Raw genomic sequence first — 25347 nt, 5'->3', positions numbered from 1 at the left:
TGGGACATTCCAGATCCTCCTTTTCATGGCATTAAATTACGTTATTAAGACACATGGGCCACAGTAAAACTAGGTAATAACTCAACAAAATAAAAATAGAACAAGGTGTTAAAGCAAATGTGCGTCCTAGTCCCAGCCCTTTTTAACCTGCTCATGCGTGACCTGGTACCTTTGCGGGATTTGGCAACCAGCGATGCACCAAAACTGGTGAATTGCGCCATCACTTCCTTGCTCTACGCTGAAGATGACATCCTTTTAAGCCTAACAGTCAAAGGGCTTCAAAGGCTGATCGATGTCTCACACCAGCACAGCAGCGCAAATGGAATGACGGTGAACTTCGAAAAGATGAATATTGTGATATTTAGCTGGAAAAGGAAACAAAAACGGCACATGGCACTTAACCAAAAGCCACCTGACCACAGCAACCAAATTCAAATACCTGGGATATTGGCTAGTCGACAAAAGAGGCTACCTAATTCACCTAACTTCATTAAAACAAAAACATGCCTCTTTACAATTCGCCTTCCAAACTATCTTCAAACAAACAACACAGCCCACCCTTGAACCTCTGTTGAAGATAATGAAGGCCAAACTCATACCCACACTGGGCTATGGCTCGAAAGCTTTCTCGGGAAAATTGATGCTTTTTTAAATAAGACCCTTTTTTAAATAAGACCCGAGATCAGGCTGGAATTCATGTTGTGCAAACCATCTCTAACACAGAAAGCAGGCCTCCTCAAATATATGCACTCAGCGTGTGCTGCAAAAGAAGGCTCACTAAAGAAGTTCTGAAGTGCTGTCAGCAGGCAACTTGCTGCCTCAAAACCCTGGAAGCTTGTTCTTTTAGAAGCCTTGCAGTTCAAAGGTGTACCAGCTCTCTGAACCCAATATCTCCTTTACCAGTGATTCAAACTATTTTGAAACAAAGCGGTCCAAAAGAAATTTTAAGAGGCAGAAAACATGCGGGCCTTAAAAGAGAAGTGCAAAAACACAATACTGATGATACATTTTTTTTGGACTACAAAACAAAGTTCTGCCTCATACAAATGGGCAGCTTCTCCTTATTAGATCATCTTCCCCCCATGGGTGAGTGCCCAACTAGTAAGAAGGGCCGTCTCTATGGGCTGTTTCAGGAGTCTCTACCACACCTACTCTGTATATGCCCAGTGTTAATCAATGACCGCAGAAGGCTGCTTTGTCATTTTTGGGTTAAATAAGGGACACAGACAATACAGGCTGCTGTCGACTTTCTTCTGAATGATGCTCACCCTCAAGCAATCTCCGCTGGGATAAAGGTACTGGACAAAGTGGATTAAATGTTAAGAAATTTAGCTCTACTTCCACACCCCTTAGTGTCGTAGGTTTATGATCCTGGAATGCGCCTGTGGCATGACTTTGTTTTTAGGAGTTTTGAATGGGTAAGCCCCTATTCTGTTTGTGAACAGTTAGGCAGTATGGCAGGCTGCTAGGTGAGCTCTGTCAACACAACACGGTCACAAGCAGCATTGGTTCACCACTGCTGGTTGACAGAGTGCTGAATTTTACCTATTCTGCCCCTCAATATTCTCTACTTGCACGGTGCCTGACACAGGTAATGATGTCTTTTTTACAGTATTTCCACAGCAACCACTTTGCACTATTGTATAGTCTTTTAGTCCATGGCACTTTTGATTCCAGCACTTGAAGCCCAATACTTGGCTTTTTATCAGCCTTTTGTCTCCAGTTTGCACTACTAATAGGAATTTTTATTCTATGCTTTGACGTAGATGGTTTCAACCCTTTATGGATGGATTGCATCATTCATGATGATTTCTTCTGCTTTTCTCATATTAAGCCCTGCATCTATTTTAATATTGTTATTTTACGTTGTGTGCTCTGATGAACTTGATTGTCTGAATAACGTATTTTAAACTGGAAACTAGGTGGAATACTTGCCACTTATTAGAATACAGGACCACTCCATTTACTTCAATATAAAGAAGATACATTTTAGGCATACAGCAAAGTAATTTGATATCCATCATACTCGTATTATGCAGTATCCATTATTTACTTGGCAGGCTTATTCTGCTTAGACTCCAAAAGTGTATTAAAAGTAGCTTGTCAAGAGGGTCTACTATAGCTATGTATTCTTGCCTGTGGGCATGGCACTGGTTATTTTACCACCTAATACACAATATTTGCAATTTTTTGTTTAGATTAATACTTTTGAATGCAATGCACATTTGTGTTTTGTAGGAAGTTGGCTCTGTATATACTATTTCAAAGTAAGAAAAAGTGTGCACAGAGTCCAATGATTCCCCTTAGAGGTAAGATAGTGGCAAAGTGGATAATTCTAATGCTCTATTTTGTGGTAATGTGGTCGAGCAGTAGGCTTATCAGAGGGTAGTGTTAAGCATTTGTTGTACACACACAGGCAATAAATGAGGAACACACACTTAAAGACTTACTCCAGGCAATAGGTTTTTATATTGAAAAATATTTTTTCTTAGTTTATTTTAAGAACCACAGGTTCAAGATTTACATTAAACAACTTAAATGCAAGGTACTTCTCTTAGATACTTTAGGAACTTTGAATAGAAGCAATATCATAGACAGTCTTTGTAAAAATGACAATAAGCTATTTTCAAAGTGGACACAGTGCAAAAATCAACAGTTCCTGGGGGAGGTAAGTAAAGGTTAGATTAGGAGGTAAGTAAAACACTTACAAGTCTCAGTTCTGGGGCATAGGCAGCCCACCGTTGGGGGTTCAAGGCAACCCCAAAGTTACCACACCAGCAGCTCAGGGCCAGTCAAGTGCAGAGGTCAAAGAGGTGCCCAAAACACAGACGCCTATGGAGAACAGGGGTGCTCTGGTTCCAGTCTGCCAGGAGGTAAGTACCTGCGTCTTCGGGGGCAGACCAGGGGTTTTTTGTAGAGCACTGGGGGGGACACAAGTAGGCACATAAAACACACCCTCAGCGGCACAAGGGCGGCTGGGTGCAGTGTGCAAAGCAGGCGTCGGGTTTCAGGTAGGAAACAATGGAGGGACCAGGGGGTCACTCTAGCAGTGCAGGCAGGCACAGGGGGGGCTTCTCGGGATAGCCACCATCTGGCTAGGCAGAGGGTCGCCTGGGGGTCACTCCTGCATCGAATTTCGGTTTCTTCAGGTCCTGGGGGCTGCGGGTGTAGTGTTGGTTCCAGGCGTCGGGTCCCTTGTTACAGGCAGTCGCGGTCAGGGGGAGCCTCTGGATTCTCTCTGCAGGCGTCGCTGGGGGGACCCGGGGGGTCGTCTCTGGTTACTCACGGGCTCGCAGTCGCAGGGGAGTCCTCCCTGAGGTGTTGGTTCTCTGGATCTCGAGCCGGGGGCGTCGGGTGCAGAGTGGGAAGTCTCACGATTTAGTCCAGGGCAGTCCTCCGAGGCTTCAGAGGTCGCTGGTCCGTGTCGGATGCGTCGCTGGTTGCAGGTTTTCGAAGTTGGAGACAGGCCGGTAGGGCTGGGGCCAAGGCAGTTGTCGTCTTCCTCCTTCTCTGCAGGCTTGTAGGTCTGCAGTCCTTCTTGTTTCTTCATGTAGCAGGAATATGATTTCTTGGGATCTGGGGAGCCCTTAAATACTGAATTTAGGGGTGTGTTTAGGTCTGGGAGGGCAGTAGCCAATGGCTACTGTCCTTGAGGGTGGTTACACCCTCTTTGTGCCTCCTCCCTGTGGGGAGGGGGGCACATCCCTAACCCTATAAGGGAATCCTCCTAACTCAAGATGGAGGATTTCTCAAGGCAGGGGTCACCTCAGCTCAGGACACCTGAGGGGCTGTCCTGACTGGGGGGTGACTCCTCCTTGTTTTTCTCATTATCTCCTCCAGCCTTGCCGCCAAAAGTGGGGGCAATGGCCAGAGGGGCGGGCATCTCCACTAGCTGGGATGCCCTGGGGCGCTGTAACAAAAGGGGGGAGCCTTTGAGGCTCACCGCCAGGTGTTACAGTTCCTGCAGGGGGAGGTGAGAAGTACCTCCACCCAGTACAGGGTTTGTTTCTGGCCACAGAGGGACAAAGGCACTCTCCCCATGTGGCCAGCAACATGCCTGGTGTGTGGCAGGCTGGCAGAAACTGGTCAGCCTACACTAGAAGTCGGGTAGGTATTCAGGGGGCATCTCTAAGATGCCCTCTGGGTGTATGTTACAATAAATTGCACACTGGCATCAGTATGCATTTATTGTGCTGAGAAGTTTGATACCAAACTTCCAAGTTTTCAGTGTAGCCATTATGGAACTGTGGAGTTCATGTTTGACAAACTCCCAGACCATATACTCTTAGGCTACCCTGCACTTACAATGTCTAAGGTTTTGCTTAGACACTGTAGGGGCATAGCGCTCACGCACATATGCCCTCACCTGTGGTATAGTGCACCCTGCCTTAGGGCTGTAAGGCCTGCTAGAGGGGTGACTTACCTATGCCACAGGCAGTGTGAGGTTGGCGTGGCACTCTGAGGGGAGTGCCATGTTGACTCAGTCATTTTCTCCCCACCAGCACACACAAGCTGAGAGGCAGTGTGCATGTGCTGAGTGAGGGGTCCACAGGCTGGCATAGGACATGCTGCAGCCCTTAGAGACCTTCCCTGGCATCAGAGCCCTTGGTACCAGGGGTACCAGTTACAAGGGACTTACCGGAGTGCCAGGGTTGTGCCAATTGTGGAGACAAAGGTACAGTTTAGGGAAAGAACACTGGTGCTAGGGCCTGGTTAGCAGGGTCCCAGCACACTTTCAAATCATAACTTAGCATCAGCAAAGGTATAAAGTTAGGGGGTAGCCATGCCAAGGAGGCATTTCCTTACAGGAAGGAGTAGCCCCTTCGAATGTTCTGCAAAACCCACCTGCCCTTAGTGATGGATTCCCAGTGGGGCAGGTGGTGGTGAATCCTGCCATCAACTGGACCAGAGTGAGGGGACAGACTAGGAGGGTTTGGGGGCTGCAGCAGATGCAGAGGTGCACTGGGCAGACCTCCAGTTTCCTGCCCCAGGATCACGTGGGAATCCTCATCCCCGGCCACGCAGCAGCTGAACAGCATGGGTGGCACAGTGGCTGGGAAAGGGACACAACAGGGAGTCTGTTCCGTGGCCATAAAAGGGGCAAAAGGCTGACTGTTGGGGCTGAGGGGCAGTGGAAAGGCCAAGAGATTGAGCGGTAGCCCGGGAGTCCTTGAACCTCTCCAAAGCCGAGTCCGCCTTGTCTCCAAAGAGACGGGAGCCATCAAAGGGCATATCCATGAGAGTCTGTTGGACATCCCCTGAGAAACCAGATGTACGTAACCAGATGTGGTGCCTCAAGGCCACCGTCGTCGCAACCGATCTACCTAGAGAGTCGGTCGTGTCCAGCTCACATATGATAGTTAACTTTGCTGCGTCTCTCCCTTCGGTGACAGCTTTGGAGATGACAGCACGAGCCTCCTCCAGTATCTGCAGCAGAACTTGCGTGACCGTATCCGACAGAGTGGGTGTAGCGGCCCTAAAGGCATGCGGTGTTCACTGATCGCAGTACGAGACTGGAGGAAGAAAACATCTTCTTCCCAAATTGTTCCAGCCTTTTTGATTTCCTATTCAGAGGTGCGGAAGGGAATGAGCCCGAGGATGAGGATGCCTGGATGACAAGGCTCTCAGACGTGGGGTGCTGGGACAGGAATTTAGGGTCGTTCGGGGCAGGCGGATGGCAGCGTGCAATAGTCCTGTTCACAGGAGCCCCTGTATTCAGTCTGGACCAAGTAACCAAAAGGATATCGGTGAGGGCTTCATTGAATGGAAGAAGAGGCTCAGATGTGGACGCCCCTGGTTAAAGCACCTACGTCAGATTAGACCAGACCTGAACAGTAGGTAGCTCAAAGCCGAGGACCTCAGCCGCCCTACTGACCACCATGGAATAAGTTGCTGCCTCCACCGTAGCCACGGTAGGAGGAGACAGCATGCCAGCGTCTGGAGAGATATCCAGACCACTGGCCTCGCCCAACTCCTGTGCCCAGTCCAAGTTAGGGTTATCCTGGTATTCATAAGGGTCCAGGGACCCCTGGAATCCTTCCCCGAATTTGCACCTATAAAAATAAGGGTCAGAATCCAGCCTGGGGTGAATAGGCCCCATCGAAGAAGGAGGCGTGTCGGCCGACACAGGACCGACTCTGAGTCATCGGGGATCAGGTCGACGTCAATGGTGGGCACTACCGACGTCACGAGGGTCTACAATCGAACTGGCGCTGGGGAAGGCCTCAATGGTATGACCGGTGCGGACCTGAGAGCGGATCCGGATGGGGGACTTCGGTGGCCAGAGCTGGAGCCACTGGCGAGGAACCCGAAGGCCCCTTCGACGAACCTCTTGGGCCCGAAGGCACCTCAGCGCAGTCGGGCTGCCCAAAAATGAGGTGCATGGCCTCATAAAACTCCTTTAATTGGGCAAGAGTCACCCCAACTCCCGGAAACTCTGAGTGCGCGGTGCAGACCCAGAAGCAGGCTCCGAACACGGAGGCCTCGAGCGTCGATGTTCCTCCCGCATCGCATCAGCCGAGCGACGAGGCAAAGTCGAAGGATGACTGGATCTCTTCGACTTCTTCTTCTTCTTACCTTGACACGAAGACTTCATGGTCAGCGACCGGTCTCAAGACCTTCTCCCCGAGTAAGACCAGGACCTACACGGAGTCGAGTGCTGGGCCGCCATAAGCTTGAGGGCCACTCCCTCAAGGCCTTCAGGTACATGGTCCTGCACTCAGAGCACGACTTTGGGTTGTGGTCGCGCTCCAGGCACCACAAACAGACTCGATGCAGATCCGTCACCGACATCATGCGGTGACAGTCCTCGCACGGTTTGAAACCGGTCTTCGGGGACATCCCTCAACGCACCAAAAACTAATAAAAAGTCAACAAAAGAGTCAGTCGGTCAAAAGATGACCAAGGGTAGCTCCCTCTGGATCAGCACATGGCACAGAAAGAAAAGAACTGACATCATCTATGTAGTACTCCCAACATCATCACGGCGACTACGATACCAGCGACGCTGGCGGAGTCGACCGACGCCACCTACCGATGTGCAAGGGTATTACTTGAAGAAAAAAATCTCCAGATCCAGTCTGACGCCTGGGGGAAAATTCTAAGGTAAGGAATCTGCAACTATAAGTCTCTATCAGATAAGCCTAATTCTAAAGGTGAAATTGTAAATCTTTGTTTAAAAATCTAGAATGTTTATAACTGGAAAAGCAGTCCTGTAAGTAAACAAATCACAATACTAATCTTAGCACACTAATTTTCAATATTTACCAATAAATACTTGCAGCTTGCGACCCCCTTCGTAGCTCCTGGATTAACTGCCCAGATGAAGTATCAAAAATTCGTACAAGGGTCCCCTGGAAAGAAAGCAAAATGTGATTGACAAAAGGCTGTTCTACTGTGTAATGCTTTCACCTCATAAAAACAAAAAGCATAAAGCATTAGTATACTGAATCTCATATGATTTGTCAACAAAGGTTTAAAGAATGGTCTTTGTGGGACACCAGCCTGACTTTTGATTCGTGGGCCAGAAGCACATCCGATTAAGCGCCTGATTTAGATATTGGGGGACAGGTTACTCCGTCACAATGTTCACAGATATCCCATTCTCTAAAATCTAAATACCATTTGTAGGAAGTTGGCTCTGTAAGTACTATTTCAAAGTAAGAAATAGCATGCACAGAGTCCAAGGGTTCCGCTTAGAGGTAAGATAGTGGCAAAAAGAGATAATTCTAATGCTCTATTTTGTGGTAGTGTGGTCGAGCAGTAGGCTTATCAGAGGGTAGTGTTAAGCATTTGTTGTACACACACAGGCAATAAATGGGGAACACACACTCAAAGACAATTCCAGGCCAATAGGTTTTTATATAGAAAAATATATTTTCTTAGTTTATTTTAAGAATCACAGGTTCAAGATTTACAAACAATACTTTAAATGAAAGGTATTTCACTTAGGAACTTTGAATTAGCAAAATAGTATATATATTTTCCACACAAATGGCAATAAGCTATTTTAAAACTAGACACAGTGCAGTTTTCAACAGTTCCTGGGGGAGGTAAGTGTTTGTTAGATTTTGCAGGTAAGTAAACCACCTACAGGGTTCAAAGTTGGGTCCAAGGTAGCCCACCGTTGGGGGTTCAGAGCAACCCCAAAGTTACCACACCAGCAGCTCAGGGCCGGTCAGGTGCAGAGGTCAAAGTGGTGCCCAAAACACATAGGCTTCAATGGAGAAGGGGGTGCCCCGGTTCCAGTCTGCCAGCAGGTAAGTACCCGCGTCTTCGGAGGGCAGACCAGGGGGGTTTTGTAGGGCACAGGGGGGGACACAAGTCAACACAAAAAGTACACCCTCAGCGGCACGGGGCGGCTGGGTGCAGTGTGCAAACAGGCGTCGGGTTCGCAATAGGATTCAATGGGAGACCAAGGGGTCTCTTCAGCGATGCAGGCAGGCAAGGGGGGTGGGGGGGGCCTGGGGTAGCCACCACCTGGAGATGGGAGAGGGCCACCTGGGGGTCGCTCCTGCACTGGAGGTCGGATCCTTCAGGTCCTGGGGGCTGCGGGTGCAGTGTCCTTACCAGGCGTCGGGTCTTTGAAGCAGGCAGTCGCGGTCAGGGGGAGCCTCGGGATTCCCTCTGCAGGCGTCGCTGTGGGGGCTCAGGGAGGTCAACTCTGGCTACTCACGGGCTCGCAGTCGCCGGGGAGTCCTCCCTGTAGTGTTTGTTCTCCACAAGTTGAGCCGGGGGCGTTGGGTGCAGAGTGCCAAGTCTCACGCTTTCGGCGGGAAACGTGTGTTGTTTCAAAGTTGCTTCTTTGTTGCAAAGTTGCAGTCTTTGTGGAGCAGGGCCGCTGTCCTCGGGAGATCTTGGTACTTCTAGATGCAGGGTAGTCCTCTGAGGCTTCAGAGGTCGCTGGACCCTGTGGAACGCGTCGCTGGAGCAGTGTCTTTAGAAGTGGGGAGACAGGCCAGTAGAGCTGGGGCCAAAGCAGTTGGTGTCTCCGTCTTCTCTGCAGGTTTTTAAGCTCAGCAGTCCTTCTGCGTCTTAGGTTGCAGGAATCTAGTTACCTAGGTTCTGGGAGCCCCTAAATACTCGATTTAGGGGTGTGTTTAGGTCTGGGAGGGCAGTAGCCAATGGCTACTGTCCTTGAGGGTGGCTACACCCTCCTTGTGCCTCCTCCCTGAGGGGAGGGGGGCACATTCCTATTCCTATTGGGGGAATCCTCCAAAATCAAGATGGAGGATTTCTAAAGGCAGGGGTCACCTCAGCTCAGGACACCTTAGGGGCTGTCCTGACTGGTGGGTGACTCCTCCTTGTTTTTCTCATTATCTCTCCTGGACTTGCCGCCAAAAGTGGGGGCTGTGTCCAGGGGGCGGGCATCTCCACTAGCTGGAGTGCCCTGGGGCATTGTAACACAAAGCCTGAGCCTTTGAGGCTCACTGCTAGGTGTTACAGTTCCTGCAGGGGGGAGGTGTGAAGCACCTCCACCCAGAGCAGGCTTTTGTTTCTGCCCTCAGAGAGCACAAAGGCCCTCACCACGTGGGGTCAGAAACTCGTCTCTCAGCAGCAGGCTGGCACAAACCAGTCAGTCCTGCACTGAACAATTGGGTAAAATACAGGGGCCATCTCTAAGATGCCCTCTGTGTGCATTTTTTTATAAATCCAACACTGGCATCAGTGTGGGTTTATTATTTTGAGAAGTTTGATACCAAACTTCCCAGTATTCAGTGTAGCCATTATGGAGCTGTGGAGTTTGTTTTTGACAGACTCCCAGACCATATACTCTTATGGCTACCCTGCACTTACAATGTCTAAGGTTTTGTTTAGACACTGTAGGGGCATAGTGCTCATGCACCTATGCCCTCACCTGTGATATAGTGCACCCTGCCTTAGGGCTGTAAGGCCTGTTAGAGGGGTGACTTACCTATGCCATAGGCAGTGTGAGGTTGGCATGGCACCCTGAGGGGAGTGCCATGTCGACTTAGTCGTTTTATCCCCACTAGCACACACAAGCTGGCAAGCAGTGTGTCTGTGCTGAGTGAGGGGTCCCTAGGGTGGCATAAGACATGCTGCAGCCCTTAGAGACCTTCTCTGGCATCAGGGCCCTTGGTACCAGGGGTACCAGTTACAAGGGACTTACCTGGGTGCCCGGGTTGTGCCAATTGTGGAGACAATGGTACATTTTAGGTGAAAGAACACTGGTGCTGGGGCCTGGTTAGCAGGGTCCCAGCACACTCCTCAGTCAAGTCAGCATCAGTATCAGGCAAAAAGTGGGGGGTAATTGCAACAGGGAGCCATTTCCTTACACCATTGTATTCTACGAGATTTAGATTTCAGCAGATGGGATGTCTGTCACTGTTGTGATGGAGTAACCAGTCTGTCAATATTTAAATCAGGCCCTAAATTGGACCTACACCTTATCAACCTTCCACAGGCAAGGGTGGGATGTGACAATATTTTGATGCCTACTGACATTCTGAATAAGAATCTAGTATCAATTCCAGTGGTCTCTGAAAGGCAAGCTTAACATATACCATACTCTTCTCCCGCCCTACCTGCTTTTTATATCAAACTTGTTTTTATTGCATTTTAGGTATATAAATATCCAGTAATATTTAAACAATAGTGATCACCCCCGTACAATTTGTAGCATCTTTGAGGAAACAGTTTGCAACACAATGAGGGAATCCATTCCAAAAGTACACTGCATTTGAATAGCATCTGCAATGTAACATTATGCATCATAATCAATAACAGCACAGTAAAATAAATTAAAAAAAAAAAGGTGAAAAAGGAAAGAGCAAACTAATGGGTTTTAGTGTGATTGAGTGTCTTCTCATGTAATTGCAATTTACAAGGGAGAAGCTTTGACAACTGGTGTAGCCACGCGGTAAATATTGGGAGTAATAAAGGGATGGGGTGCGACGGAGGGATGTTGCATCAGATCTAGAACTGAAATAGATGAAGCGCCCTTGTTCGCGTGCTGCAAGCCGAGAGCAGTAAGCCCCTAGATAAATACGATATTAGTGGTCCCCATGCAAACTCAAAGTTTTTTAAGTCATTGGAGAAGATTTCTGACATTTTTTCCCATAATGAGACCTTGCAAAGGCAGCCATGGCATTGCATAATTGCTGGGGCGTCCCTTTTCCATGCTGCCACTACGGCCATCTTCCTGGGGCCTAAACACAGCACATAATGGCTCTGTTGATATATGTCTGTCTACAGAAGGTATCATTTCTCAGGCCTAGAAGGACAAACTCTAGTGTATCTGGTACTGAATAGCCCAGTGTGTCTTTAATTTGTGCCAGTATATCATTCCAAAATGGTCTGTGTGGGAAGTACAACCAGATGTGAGTAAAGTCCCCTAGAAGACCACACCCTCTCCAGCATAAATCGGAGGTGGTGGGGAAGAATTTCTTCAGTTTGTTTAGTTAGTAGGGTATAGATACCAATCAAAGAGATTGTCCTTCGAGACAAGGAACGGTTATATTTTGCAATATCCCCCATAAAGTGTGCCAATATTTGTCAGCGACAATAGTTCCCAAAATGCATTTCCCCAAAACAATGGCCCTCATTACAACCCTGGTGGTAAAATCCGCTTACTGACGTACCGACGGCCACCAAGATACCGTATCACCGCCACGGGTATTATGAGCCACACAGAGAATACCGCCACAATACAGACATCCACACAAGTCTGCCACACCAAAGGTCAGTGATAAACTGGCGATAGCAAAACCCACACCATTATGCCAACAGGAACACGCCTGCAGTATCACGACCCACGAATCAATGCGGCGGTCGTTCAACCGTGGTAAACCATTGGCGGTACACACCGCCGCGCTCAAAATACACACACATTTACAAAACACCACCACATTGGACAATTCAAACTACACACACCTGACACACATACACACACCACACCCACACACTCACACCACTATAAAACACACACCCACAATACCCACAATCCCTTACAACCAAAAAAAAGATAGCAAGCACAGAGAGACAAGCAAAGAGTACACACCCAATTAGAGGCACAGAACACCATCACTCATACACCATCAACACACATCACAGTATACATCACAACACATCACCCCACACATTACCTCACACATATCACTCACAGCACATCCATGGAACCTCAAAGACACCCCAGGTTTTCTGAGGAGGAGCTAAGGGTCATGGTGGAGGAAATCATCCGGGTAGAGCCACAGCTATTCAGATCACAGGTGCAGCAGACGTCCATTGCAAGGAAGGTGGAGCTATGGTGGAGAATCGTCAACAGGGTCAACGCCGTGGGACAGCATCCAAGAACCAGGGATGACATCAGGAAGAGGTGGAATGACCTACGGGGGAAGGTGCGTTCCGTGGTTTCAAGACACCAGATTGCTGTACAGAGGACTGGCGGTGGACCCCCACCTCCTCTCCCACAACTAACAACATGGGAGGAGCACGTCTTGGCGATCATGCATCCTGAGGGCCTCGCAGGAGTAGCAGGAGGACTGGACTCTGGTAAGTCAAATTTTTCACTACTTTATCCCCCCTACCTGCATGCCAATACATACCCCCACCAGTACCTTCATTCCCATCACTCCATCACCTCACATCTACCCCACCATCACAACCCACACATCCCAATACCAAGTCCTGCATGCAACCACAATGCATGGACACCCATCACCACAGCATGCCCAGTAGAGAGACTCACCCAGCCCACACAATCAGCAATCACACAAGGCCAATGTGACAGGGAAACCACAATTATACTAGGGAAATACACCCATTGCACAAGATGGCACACATAAATACAAAAACAATGCATTTGCATCCCAACAGAACCCCTACCAAACGTCACTGGAGAGGAGGTGCCAGCTACATCCAGTCCCCCCACAGAAGAGGCCCACAGTGGTGACAGCAGCTCTGCATGCCTGGATCATAATGACCAACCTGGCCCATCAGGGACCCCTGGACAGTTGCTTACCCTGCCACAGTCCGAACACACCACAGAGCCTCCCCCCTCAGGAAACGCCGCCACAGCACCCACCCAGCGGGCCCATGCCACTGTCCCCAGGACACGTCAATCAGCAGTGTGTCCACCACTACAGGGACCCCAGGCAACCCCACAAACCCAGGACAATCAGGGACCTGGGGTCAGTGGCAGTGGGCGCACGGTTCAGGGGGCAGAGGCACAGGACAACAGGGAAGCTGGGAGGACTGCTGTGCGACAGGGGGAGGACAGGCCAAGGGAACTGACCTTCCACGAGGCACTCTCAAACATCATGGGAGCATACCACCATTCCCAGGAGACCATGGGCACTGTACTGGCCAAGTTGCAGGAGACCCAGCGGCTGCAGGAGGGACAGTACCTGGGGAACAGGGAGGACCTCACAAAAATCTACACCATCCTGGTCACCATAGCAGGGGTGCTGGCTGACATGGGCAAGACCATGAGGGAGGCAGTGGCACAACAAAGGGCCCCTGACACTAGCCAAACCGATGAACAGCCTTCCTCCTCCGCCAGCGCTAGTGGACAGGAGGCCCCGCCACAGGAACAACAGGCCACCCGCACCCCACCCCCTGCAGAAGGAGTACCACCCCGCAAACGGTCCCTGCGATCCAGGCAGAAGACAGAGAACATTGCCAAGACCCCCACCAGGAAATAGGACTCTCCTGATTGTCACCCTTCTGTCCTACTCTGTCACCCTGTCCACCTTGAACTGCCATTACTCACCTTCCTATGCCACATTGGACAATGCACCTGTGATACCAAGAGACTGGACTCTACCATGGACCTTCCTCCACCATCACCCCAGCCCCTTGCACGTACTCCCATACTATTTACCACATAAAATAAACACCATTGAAACATAAACCATACTGGAGTCAGTGTACTGATTCGAAAGATGTATTCTTACTACATTCCCAAAGCATTTCAACATCTATGTTCATTGAATTATACCAATGTATGACAGATGGTGGGCAGCAGTACACATAGCAGAAGCCAGAATGGGGTACACAGATCTGAAAAGGAAACCCAAAGGGAACAGTCAGTGGCCATACACAGAGGGTAAGAGGCTGCCTTGTACAATGTCCTAAAGTATACTGAAATGTGAAGAGGAGTTACAGTCTCTTACCTGTGTGTCACTGGAAGTACTGCTGTATAATGTTTGTTCTGTTGTCCACATCGTCTTCCACTGCCTCCTCTTCCTCACTGTCCACAGGCTTCACCGCTGCCACAAGACCATCACCAGGCTCATCTTCCAGCAGGAAAGGCACCTGGCGTCTCTATGCCAGGTTGTGCAACATACAGCATGCCACGATGATCTGGCACACCGTCTTGGGTGAGTAGTACAGGGATCAACCTGTCAGATGGAGGCACCGGAACCTGGCCTTCAGGAGGCCGAAGGTCCTCTCAATAATCCGCCTTTTAACCACACCCTGTGCCTCTGGAGTTGGCCCATCACATAAGGGATGCAGCTATTTCTCAAGATATAGGCGTCATGCACAGAGCCAGGATATTTGCCATTCACATGGGAGATGTACTGGTCCGCCAAACCCACCATCTGCACATTCATAGAATGATAGCTTTTTCTATTCCTGTAGACCTGTTCATTTCTGCGGGGGGGCGACAAATGTCACATGTGTACCATCAATGGCACCAATGATGTTGGGGATATGTCCATATGTCTTGGATTGTGGCATGATCACATCTGTATGTGATTATAACGTGTCTGTCCTCCATTGTGGACAGGTCCACCAGGGGTCTGTACACCAGAGGATGCCACCATCTCATATGCTGCCTCACCGGTTGTAGCCTATGGAGGAGAACGGTGAGCAGAAGGTAATTTACCACATAGATAGCACAACTGTGTTTGCATTCATGTCACAGAAGCAGTGTGTGTAATCGAGAGTCAGTATATGTGCCAATATGCAGTTAGGTGCCCCCCTGAAATGGGTCTGCCTGACCTGTGGGCAGGGACAAGGGGAAATAAGGTAACTGCACTGGCGTTGTGCAGCGTTGCGGTAGGCGGTCAAAGACCGCTGCGCAACCCCGCATTGGTTATCATTGGGCCCTATGGGTTCCAGGAGCCAATAGCGATGTAAGCCGGCGGTGACGGTATGCACCGCCGCGGACGTCACCGCCATTTCCTACCTATTCACTCACTTGCTACCTGACCCTCAACAGGAGAGGACCTACACTGCAAGTGCTGCTGTGACCTGAGTCTGGAAGCGACAATGGCTAGAGTGTCTGGGGAAAGGGCCCCTGCCTTCACTGCGGAGGAGTTGGAGAAACTGGTGGATGGGGTCCTCCCCCAGTACACGTTACGCTACGGTCCTCCAGACAAACAGGTGAGTACACTGTGAGCATGATGCGTGGGCAATGCCTGTTTGGAGTGGTGTGGATGTAAGCCACATGTTGGGGGATGCTAAGGAGTCCTGGCCTGAATGCTGCATGAGGGGTGGTCAGTGTATGTGCGTCAGGGCATGGGTGGGAACTGGTGGGCAATGAGTCTGATGGTCCAGGCGGGTGAGTAATTATATTTTCCACTGTCTTTTCCCTCTAGGTCAGCGCCCACCAGAAGAAGGGTATTTGGCGTGCCATCGCCAAGGAGGTGCGGACCCTGGGGGTCTATCACAGGAGGAGCACCCACTGCCACACGAGATGGGAGGACCTGCGCCGCTGGACCAAGAAGGCGGCGGAGGCCCAGCTGGGGCTGGCCTCCCAGCGTGCAAGGGGTGCCCGTCGCAACATGACACCATGACCCCCCTGATGTTCTGCATCCTGGCGGTGGCCTATCCGGAGTTGGATGGGCGCTTGAGGGCATCACAGCAGCCACAAGGGGGTGAGTACAGTTTCAGAAAGCTGACTTTGCACGCTTTAGGAAAAAGCTGGGTGGGGATGTGGGCTGTGGGTGCCCCTAGGCCAGGGCGATCATGCCAGGATAGGTCCCTTGTTTGCAGGCTCTGAAGCACCCCTACCCCAATGGTACAAGTGGCCAACTACTACTGGGCCGGGTCTGTGGGTGTCAGGTGTGTAGGTGCTGGCGTTAGGCATTGTACCCCATGGGCTGGTGAATACCTTAGTGAGTGGTTGGGCATGGCCTAGTGCATAGGGAAGCTCAGTGTGTGTTGTGTACGCCAACGGTAGCCGTGTTGCTGGCATTGACCATGTGTATCCTCTGTCTATCCCCCCCCTTCTTGTTTTGTCACCCTGTCCATGTGTGCATTAGCATCATGTGGCGGAGGAGCAGAGGCACCGGCGATGGAGGGAGCTGCATCCCACATGGCCCATGAGGGTGAATCCACTGAGGGTCAAGGCACTAGTGGGACGGAGGGCGAGGGGACCTCTACGACAGGGACAGGAGGGGATACCAGTGACGGCGACTCCTCCGCTGATGGAAGCTCCCTGGAGGTGGCGGACACCTCTGTGCCCACCCCAACAACAGGTACAGCCGCCACCCCCCCACCAGCACTGCCCTCCCAGCAGCCCCTCAGCGTGTTTCCCATGCTCGCTCACCCAGGAAGGTGGGCATCTCCTTCGCCACAGGCACAGCCCCAGTCAGCCCTGCTGCCCTCAGTGAGGAGGCTATTGACCTCCTGAGATCCCTCACTGCTGGGCAGTCAACCATTCTGAATGTCATCCAGGGTGTTGAGAGGCATTTGCAACAAACAAATGCATACCTGGAGGGCATTCATTCTGGCATGGCGGCCCAACAGAGAGCATTTCAGGCTCTGGCCTCAGCACTGATGGCAGCCATTGTCCCTGTGTCCAGCCTCCCCCTCCAACTTCCACTACCCAGACCCAATCCCCTCTATCTCAGCCTATCCCAAGCACACCTTCAGACCAGCATGCACACACATCAACCCACAAAAGTGGCTCAGGAAAACATAAGCACCACACATTATCACACAGGCACTCACACAAGCACCATACCCATGCACACATACCAACATCCACTTCCTCCACTGTGTCCCCCTCCTCCTTTTCGTCCACCTCCCTTCCAGTAGCGTCTCCACTCACACCTGCATGCACTACATCATCAGCCACTGCCTCCATCACCAGCACGCCCATCACAACACACCCCTCACGAGCAATCACCACCCCCACAACCATGCACACGTCCTATGTCCTCTCCCAGTGTGTCTGTGAGCCCTCCTCCCAAAGTACACAAACGCAGGCACACATTCACTTAACAGCCATCCACCTCACAACGGCCTCCAGCCCATGCACCTTCACCGAAACTCAGCAGACGTACACCTCCTACAACCACTACCTCTTCCTTCACTCCCACACCCCCTCCATCTTCCTATCCCAGTGTGTCAAATAAACGTTTCCTGGCTAATGTTGACCTCTTCCCTACACCTTCCCCTGCCGTCCTTCCCCTAGGGCCAGGATGTCTAGATCCCAGGGCCAGCACCTCAGCCACAAAATCGGCATCCGCTGTGGTCCCTGCAAGTCTGAGAGAATCGAAGGGGGCACCCGTCAGGACTGCCAGTGTGCCACATACCGATGCTAAGGACCACCCGATTCCACCACCTGCCAAGGTTAAGAAGGGGCCGGCATGCAGCAGGGAAAAGACGCACCACCCACTCAGCAAGGCCTCATCCAAAACCAAAGAGGACAGTGCCAAGGTACCAGCAGCGACTACCAAGGTGGGGAAGAGACACAAAAGCAAGGGCAAGTCACCTCAGGGAACGGAGCCTCCTGGTGAGGGACTGGTGAGCACCATTTCTCCTGACAGGCCAGCAACCTGTACCATGGTAAGCACCGCCGCAACGACCGCCACCTGCACCGCCACCTGCCCCGCCATCTGCACCGCCGCTGCCACAACGACAGTCACCAGCATCCTCCCCAGTGGTCAGCCGTCCGAGGCTGCTGGAGACGGCCTGGTGTCTCCCTCCACTACTACAGACACCTGCACCACGGGCAACACTGGCAGCATCTCCACCACAGACACCGCCACCTGCACCGCCATATGCACCGCCACGTGCCCAGCCGGTGCCACTACATCGGACATCAGCAGCATCCCCAGTGTCCGAGGCTGCAGGAGACGTCCTGGAACCTGCACACACCACATGAGGCACCAGCACTGGCACTACCAGCAGTTTGCAGCCTAAGTCGCCGCAGGATGGAGTGTGGCTCTGCCTCCATGGAGTATCATGCTACCTGTTCCCTGCACATCTCGTGCCTCAGACACCCAGGTGAGGGAATGGAAACTCCCACACCCCAGGTGCAAGGCCCCCTCAAGAACCAGTGGAGCGATGCATCCAGTCACCCAATCCTCGGTAGGATGAGGAACACTGGGCACAAAGCCCCCTCCAGAACCAGTGGAGAGATGCATCCACTGACCCAATCCTTGGCAGGATGAAGCATACTGGGCACAAAGCCCCCTCCAGAACCAGTGGAAGAAGGCATCCACTCACTCAATCCTTGGCAGGATGAAGCACACTGGGCACAAAGCCCCCTCGAGAACCAGTGGAGAGATGCATCCACTCACCCAATCCCTGGCAGGCTGAAGCACACTGGGCACAAAGCCCCCTCCAGAACCAGTGGAGAAGCCATCCACTTGAGATACTGTAGCCTTACACTCCCCAGGACCAAGCAGTAGGCAAACCACCCACTTGAGGGACTTGAAAGACTGGCTTTGCACTCCCCAAGAGCAAGCAGTGGGCAACCCACCCACTTAAGAGACTGTGGCTTTGCACTCCCCAGGAACAAGCAGTGGGCAAACCACCCACTTGAGAGACTGTGGCTTTGCACTCCCCAGGACATCGGTGTGGGTATGTTGCCCCCTCGAAGAGCAGTGGCGTAGTACCATCTTCCGGCTGAGGTGCCCCCCCTCCCCTTCCCCCTGAGGTGCCTGTGTTTTTTCGACCTGATGCCCCAGCAGTGTTCTCTCCGTTTTGAGGCAGGAGTCAAGTGTGGGCTTCACACATGATGTTTGGGCCCACTGGTCCACGGACATTTACAAGGGACAGAGGTGTACGGCCTTCTGTACATAATGTGAATATTTGTATATAATGATTTTTTTACATTCTTTTGCTATATCTGCATCTTCAAAAATATCACTGATTGAACTCAATTCCTTTTGTCCTTGTGTTCTTCCAAGGGGTAACGGGGTGGATCTGTAATGCTGTTGGATGTGTTAGTGTGTATGGTGTTGTGGGTGAGGGTGGGGGTGTTGCGTGTGTGTGTCACTCTCTTTTTCCTCCCCCCTTCCCTGTGTGCTAGGTGCAGTACTCACTGTCATCGCCGCCGCCGCCACCACCTTCTTTCTATTTCCTGGTGTATTAGTAGATACGCCAACATGGGGAGGACTTGCAGTTCGGGCTCCATGGCGTCCTGGTTCTTCGTTGAGTGTCGAAAGGTGAGTGGTTCCCCTTCAGTGTACTGTTTCTGCCGTGCTTTTGATGTTGATGGTACCGCCCCGGAAAAGCTGGTGATTGGCCTCTCATAATAGAGTGGGGGGTACATTGTCTTCTGCCTGTCTGTAAGCGGTGACCGCTGCGGTGTTTGTTGCTACCGGCCTGGCGGTTCGGAGTGCTAAAGTGGCTGTCTATGTTGGCGGTTTCCGCTGTGGTCGTGATCCCATTTTTTTTACCGCCAGCCTGTTGGCGTTGTTACTGCCGCTTTAACACCGACCGCCAGGGTTGTAATGAGGGCCAATATGTTGTGGCTTTGTGGGACTCTGTATTAAGACGTAGGAAGTAAAGGAAGGAGATAGTCCCCTTGGTGGCACCTTCTCAACAGACTGCTCGACATACAAATTGTTCTATAGACGTTAGGTCTCTGTAGCAGCCAGCTGAACCTCAGGATGCGATGCCCAGTGCCTCAGCTGTGTGTCATACCTTTGTTCTGTTGAGGCTAGATTAAAATTTCTCTGGCAGTGTTCAAAAGTCAAGCTATCCCAGTTGTAAAAAAAGGTCAGAAAGTGTAAGACCTCCTTCCCTCCAGATGTCAAAGAAGCCAAGCTTGAAAGCTGGTGGGAAAGCTGGGTTGTAATGTAGTGGTGTATAGTGTGATGGACACAAGGTCCACCCTGTTGTTTTGGTCACTGCATCCCATACTTTTAGTGTTGTGCTAATCGGTGTGATAAAGTAGGCGTTGGGTGGTCAGTCTTTTTGATTCCATAGTACATCCCAAATCACTCTCCCCACAATCGCCCTATCCATACGAAGCCAGTGCTTGTCAGATTTCCGGAGTGACCACTCAGAAATAACCCACAGTTGGGTAGCTTTATAAAAGAGAAATAAGTCTCGAAGTGCAAGGTCTCCTGCCTCCTTAGGGAGTCACAGTACTGTGAATGGCAGGCAGGCTCTACTATTCTGCCAGATGAAGAGTATGATCAGAGTGCGTAACATAGGGAAGAGGTCCCTCTATAGTTCTACTGGCAGGCTCTGGAATAAATATAACACTCTAGGGTTTTTGACTGTATGTATCCTCCCCAGCCAAGACAGGTATATTTGGGCCCACTTTTTCAATTCTATTTTTCACTATGATAGAAGAGGAGGGAAATTTGCACGGTACAGATCGGTAACTTTTGGTGTTATTTTAATGTCCAGGTAAATGATTTAGATTTGGCCCATATGAAGAGTGATGTGGACACCAGGGCTTCAATTTCCGTGGCAGGTAAAATTACGTTAAGCATATTGGATTTGGTCAGATTAATTTTGAATCTTGCTAAGTTTGTTCTCAGGCGGCACCAAATAAGGGCCCAGGTTTGTAAACGTTAAAAGCACATTATCTGCAAATAGGGTAACCTTATGTTCCACTGAAGTAAAGGGAATCCCCTGGATGTCAGGCCTAGCTCTGATTTGGGCAGCGAGGGGTTTAATGCTGAGCACGAATAGTAGCGGGGATAAAGGGCAACCCTGCCCTGTCCTTTTTTTCGAGATGGAATAGTTTGGAACCCATTTATCAGAACCCTAGCTTTTGGTTTTGCATAGTTCGCTTAAACCATTGCTATAAATTGATCACCGAGTCCGTAGTGTTTAAGAGTGTGGAATAAAAAGGGCCAGTCCACCTGGTCGAACACCTTCTCGGTGTCTAAAGTTAGTGGTTCACTCTTATCGAGTTGCTGTGTGTTTGCTGCCCCTTGAAAAACACAGATTGGCCTGGGCGAATCAAATCTGGTCTTTCAATCCGGTAGCCAAGAAAACTGGAGTAAAGCTTGACGTCCAAGTTTAGGGGAGCTATGGGTCTGTAGAAGCTGCATAAGTGGGGATCCTTCCCTGGTTTAGGAATAACAGTGATGAGCACTTCGCTCATAGATAATGTCACCTTCCCTGTAATTGGTATATTATTAAATAGGGACATTAAGTGTGGGATGAGGTGTGAGCTAAAGGTTTTATAAAACTGGGCTAAAGGCCGTCTGGCCCCGGTGACTTGTGAGGTTTAAGGTACCCTATCACTAATCGTACCTCATCTTCACTGATTTGTTCTCACAACATTTCATTCTTGTAGAAGTTGCACTGTGCCAGGGTAGGTGGAGTGAATGTTTCGAGTTGTATGTTCAGCTGTGTATAGTGCCTTGTAGAATTGACCAAATACATGAGCCTCCTCATTGTCTGAGCTAGCCAGACCGTTAGATGGCCTCCTCATGTTTTCTATGTATTTTTTCTCCTTTTTGCCCTAAGCAGTTTCATGAGGTATGCCCCTACTTTATTCTCCTGTTCATAAGATGTGCGTTGTAGGCGGAGTAAAGTAAGCTCTACCATATTGGTGTAAATGGCATTGAGTTTGCCCCGTAGGGGTGTGATCTGCCGCTGTAGCTGCTAGGTTTGGTGCTTCTTGTGCATCTGTTCAGGAGCTTGTAGTTCTATTTCCAGGGTTAGGTGCTCTTTTGCCCTTTGTTTCTTCAGCACTGTTGATAGTGAGAGGCATTTTACCCGTGGAACTGCCTTGAAAGCATCACATGCCTTAGGGGGGGCGTGTCAGTGGGTGCACTAAGTTGAAAGTATTCCCTAATGCATTCCGGAGAGCATCTAAAGAGAGGCGATCTTGGGTAAGGGAGTTCAGGAAGAACCAGTGACAATATCATGGTGGCAACCCCCAAAAAGCCAATGCTGTACATACCAGAACGTGATAAGAAAATGTGATCGGGTAAATCGTAGAGCCATCAGGTCTTAAACTCTTGACTGGCTGATGAAGGTGTAATCTAGCCCAAAATAGGAGCAGTGACAATGAGAGAAAAAGATAGAATCACAGAAGTTGGGTGAAGTGTCCTCCAAGCATCTACCAGCCCCAAGATCTTGTATTGCCAGTTTCAGGGCCCTAGAGAAATTCCCTGTAGTCAATCTGAGGGGATGTGTGCTGTCAACAGTAGCACGCCAGGTGAGGTTGAAGCTTCCCAGCACTGTGATCTCTGCCTCTGCCAACCCTCCAAGCTGTGATAAGAAGGCATGTAGAAACTGGTCTTGGCCAGTGTTGGGGGCATAGAGAGACATAAAGGTCGTAAACCACCCATGAAGATTGCCGTTGACCATTATGATCCTTCCTTCCTTATTAGTTTTATGACCCTTGGGTTGGAACTTCAGGGATGAGAGGAACATAAGTGCCACACCATTGTGTTTTGTGGGAGATGATGACTGAAGTAATTGTGGGTAGGTTTTATGTTTCAGGCTATGGGCTTTGTCTCTCTTGGAATGTGTTTCATGCAATGCCATCACATCGTGGCGTCGGTCAAGTAGGTACTTTGATAGTTTGTGGCGCTTTGCAGGGGAGTTCAGACCCTTAGTGTTCCAAGTGAGAGTCACCACTACTATGGCCTACATTTAGAGCCTGGATTACATAAGTCTGATCCCTGGTATGCATATGATGCCTAACCCTTCTCGATCAATTTAGTTTGGCTAGACCTCCTATCTCCCCAGTGTTGTTGAGCAGAGTGGCTAGCATTCCGTCCAGCTCCCTCTGGTGGTTAGAAGATGCTAGTTGATGAGACACCCAGACTCCTCTAGTAATAAAGAAAATGTTGGGAGAACAGGTTCTGAAAATAGAAAATAGGTTATTTAACAATGTGAAAGGCCTATAGCTGCTAATACATCTTTTCAAGTAGCATGTGTAATTAGGGCAGTGCTACATAATAGCTTGATAACAAAAACATAACATCATTGTTAAACCTAGAAGAGTGATTAAGAAAGGATATGATGGGCTTCCGCTGCCAGGGTCTCGCCAGAACTCTCCTCATCAGGCACCATTGTTTTCTCATCAGTGGTGGATCTGGAGACCTACTCCGCTTATGAGTGCTGTTGATGACGGTGCATCATGAGGATCAGGGCTCCATGACCTCACTCCCTAACCGCAATTTCCATCAACAGGATTCAGGCTTTTTGGGGGGGATAATTGGGCAACGTTGGTGGAGCCAAGCGCCAGGGGTCAGGGAGCGGCCGGTTGTCTTCCCAGAAGTGCCTGCCGATCCATTGACTGTCTGAGCCTCTTGGACTGGAATGTCCAAGAGTGCCATTGACTCTGAACGATTTGTGACAAGGCACAAATCTTCAAAGGCAAGGCCAAATGGGTATGTTTAGTGGTATCTAATAGGTCTTTCCTTAGTTTATCTGTTACTAGTCTAAATTCTTGATATTGATTCAGTGTGGCCAGGGCTATATCCTGAAACAATGCACATGTTGCTTCTTTAGTTTTGAATGAGTGGAGTTTCAAAAAGACATCTCAGGGGCATTTTCTGTCTCCTGATGAGCAGAAACCAACTCAGTGAACTCTGTTCAACTTTATTTTTTGTGTATTGTCACCCAAGAGATCTGCAAATAACCCCACAAGTAAGCGTCTAGATCAGGGCCCTCCGCATTCTCCATCAGGGTCACATACCCTTATGTTGTAGCGTTGTGACCTGTTCTCTAGGTCTTCCTGCTTCAAAATCAAGGCCTAAAGTTGTGCCTTTAGCATTTGCATTAGGTCTACAAGTTGGGAGGTCTGGGTGTCCAACTCTGCTGATTTTGATTCTAGATCTAGTATGCAGGTACCCAGTAAATCTACATCTTGTTGCAGAGTTGCTAATTTAATGTTTAGATCAGACCTCAGGGTGTCAAGAGAGGATGTCAAATTGGCTTTCAGTTCTTCTCTGAGTGAAGACAGCAGCTCCTCTTTGGTGAACAACATGGTGGTGTCCTCTAGTGTTTCAGGCGCAAGTGTTTTTTTCCTCGGCAGGGGTGAAGTAGCTGGAGACCTTGTTTGACTGCTGTTTTTGAGTGGCATAAGGCCAGTGGTTCCTATTTGTAGAGGAAAGAGTGGTATTTCTCTCTGTCTTGACAATCCGGTAACTGTTGCTGATTTATGAGGTGTGGCAGCGGGGTAGGTGAGGTCCAGAGGTTTCGGGGATCTCAAATGACAGTGTCAAGGGCGTGGTAGATCCCCTGAGAAGGTTGAGTAAAACAGTGCATCAAACCCCCTGTCGCTGGTCTAATTGAGTTCTTTACTCCAACAGGGTGCACAATACACTTGTCAAGTTTCCAATTAATGGCTTCTGGTCCCCTTCCTGGAGTTATTGGGTAACCTTATGGCTGTTGCAGGATTCAGCTGCTTTCCAGTCATTAGTTCAGGATAGTCCATCATTGCGCCCCTTTCTGTGAAAGACCACTGGTGGTTTTCAGTTTATTTATGCTTAAACTGGCAATCCAGTCTTAGAAGACTCTTATGTGGCTGTTCATGGTTCTTTAATTAGTCAATCAGTCATTTATTAATTGGGGCTGGTGTCTGTCTTGATGTCTTATCCTACAGCCGGCAGTCTGAGAAGGCGGTAACAAGTGTGACTGAAGCCGTGTTTACTCAGTTGCTGGCTTGAGAGAACCAAGAGCTCCCTCGTCGGCCATCTTAAAGCCAGGCAGGAGAGCAAAGGTAACTACTGGAAGTAGTCATGGACCCTCTAACTCCATTATTTCCAGTCTCTGAATGTTGACTCTCCCACGGGTACCCGCACCCTCCCAGATAAGAGACATTAAAGCTTCTCACCATCAGTTCTTCTCTCTGGCGGGGAGCTTCCCTCCTCTTCAATCTTAAGGTCAGGCATTTGTTGCAGGCAGATCTACATAGTGTGGCCGGGGGGGGGGGGCCTGACCTGCTGTAGCCCCTTCGTCTTTACCGGGGCTTAGGTGAGCATCAACCAGCCCAAAAAACACCCCCATGTACTCTCACCACTGCAGTTCTTCAACGGTGAATAGCGGCTAGTCCCAAGCGATGGTTGCCGTCTGCAAAGGTCCATGTAAGGCAGGGTCCTCTCTGTGGCGTGCGGACCCACACTCATCAGTTGTCTCTTAGTCGGGGGCATTTCCTCATCACCAGGGTGGTCATCTCGTGGGTATCCCCAGGTCTTCTGGGGGTGGCGGGTCTCAAGT

General features: G+C 50.0%; 1 protein-coding gene across 4 annotated transcripts in view; it reads right to left on the bottom strand.

Annotated features, from left to right (window-relative positions):
* The window catches only part of WDR45B (WD repeat domain 45B), a 217890-nt gene that overhangs the window by 8158 nt on the left and 184385 nt on the right, over positions 1-25347 (bottom strand). For all 4 annotated transcript variants that reach the window (XM_069200359.1, XM_069200362.1, XM_069200360.1 and 1 more), the window contains one exon: positions 7267-7352. In XM_069200359.1, the coding sequence (XP_069056460.1) occupies positions 7267-7352 (86 nt within the window). The remainder of the gene's footprint in view (positions 1-7266; positions 7353-25347) is intronic.

The sequence above is a fragment of the Pleurodeles waltl genome, chromosome 7, assembly GCF_031143425.1.
Source record: "Pleurodeles waltl isolate 20211129_DDA chromosome 7, aPleWal1.hap1.20221129, whole genome shotgun sequence".
Lineage (NCBI taxonomy): Eukaryota > Metazoa > Chordata > Amphibia > Caudata > Salamandridae > Pleurodeles > Pleurodeles waltl.
Note: the sequence above shows the minus strand (reverse complement) of the source record. Positions and strands in the feature narration are given on the sequence as shown.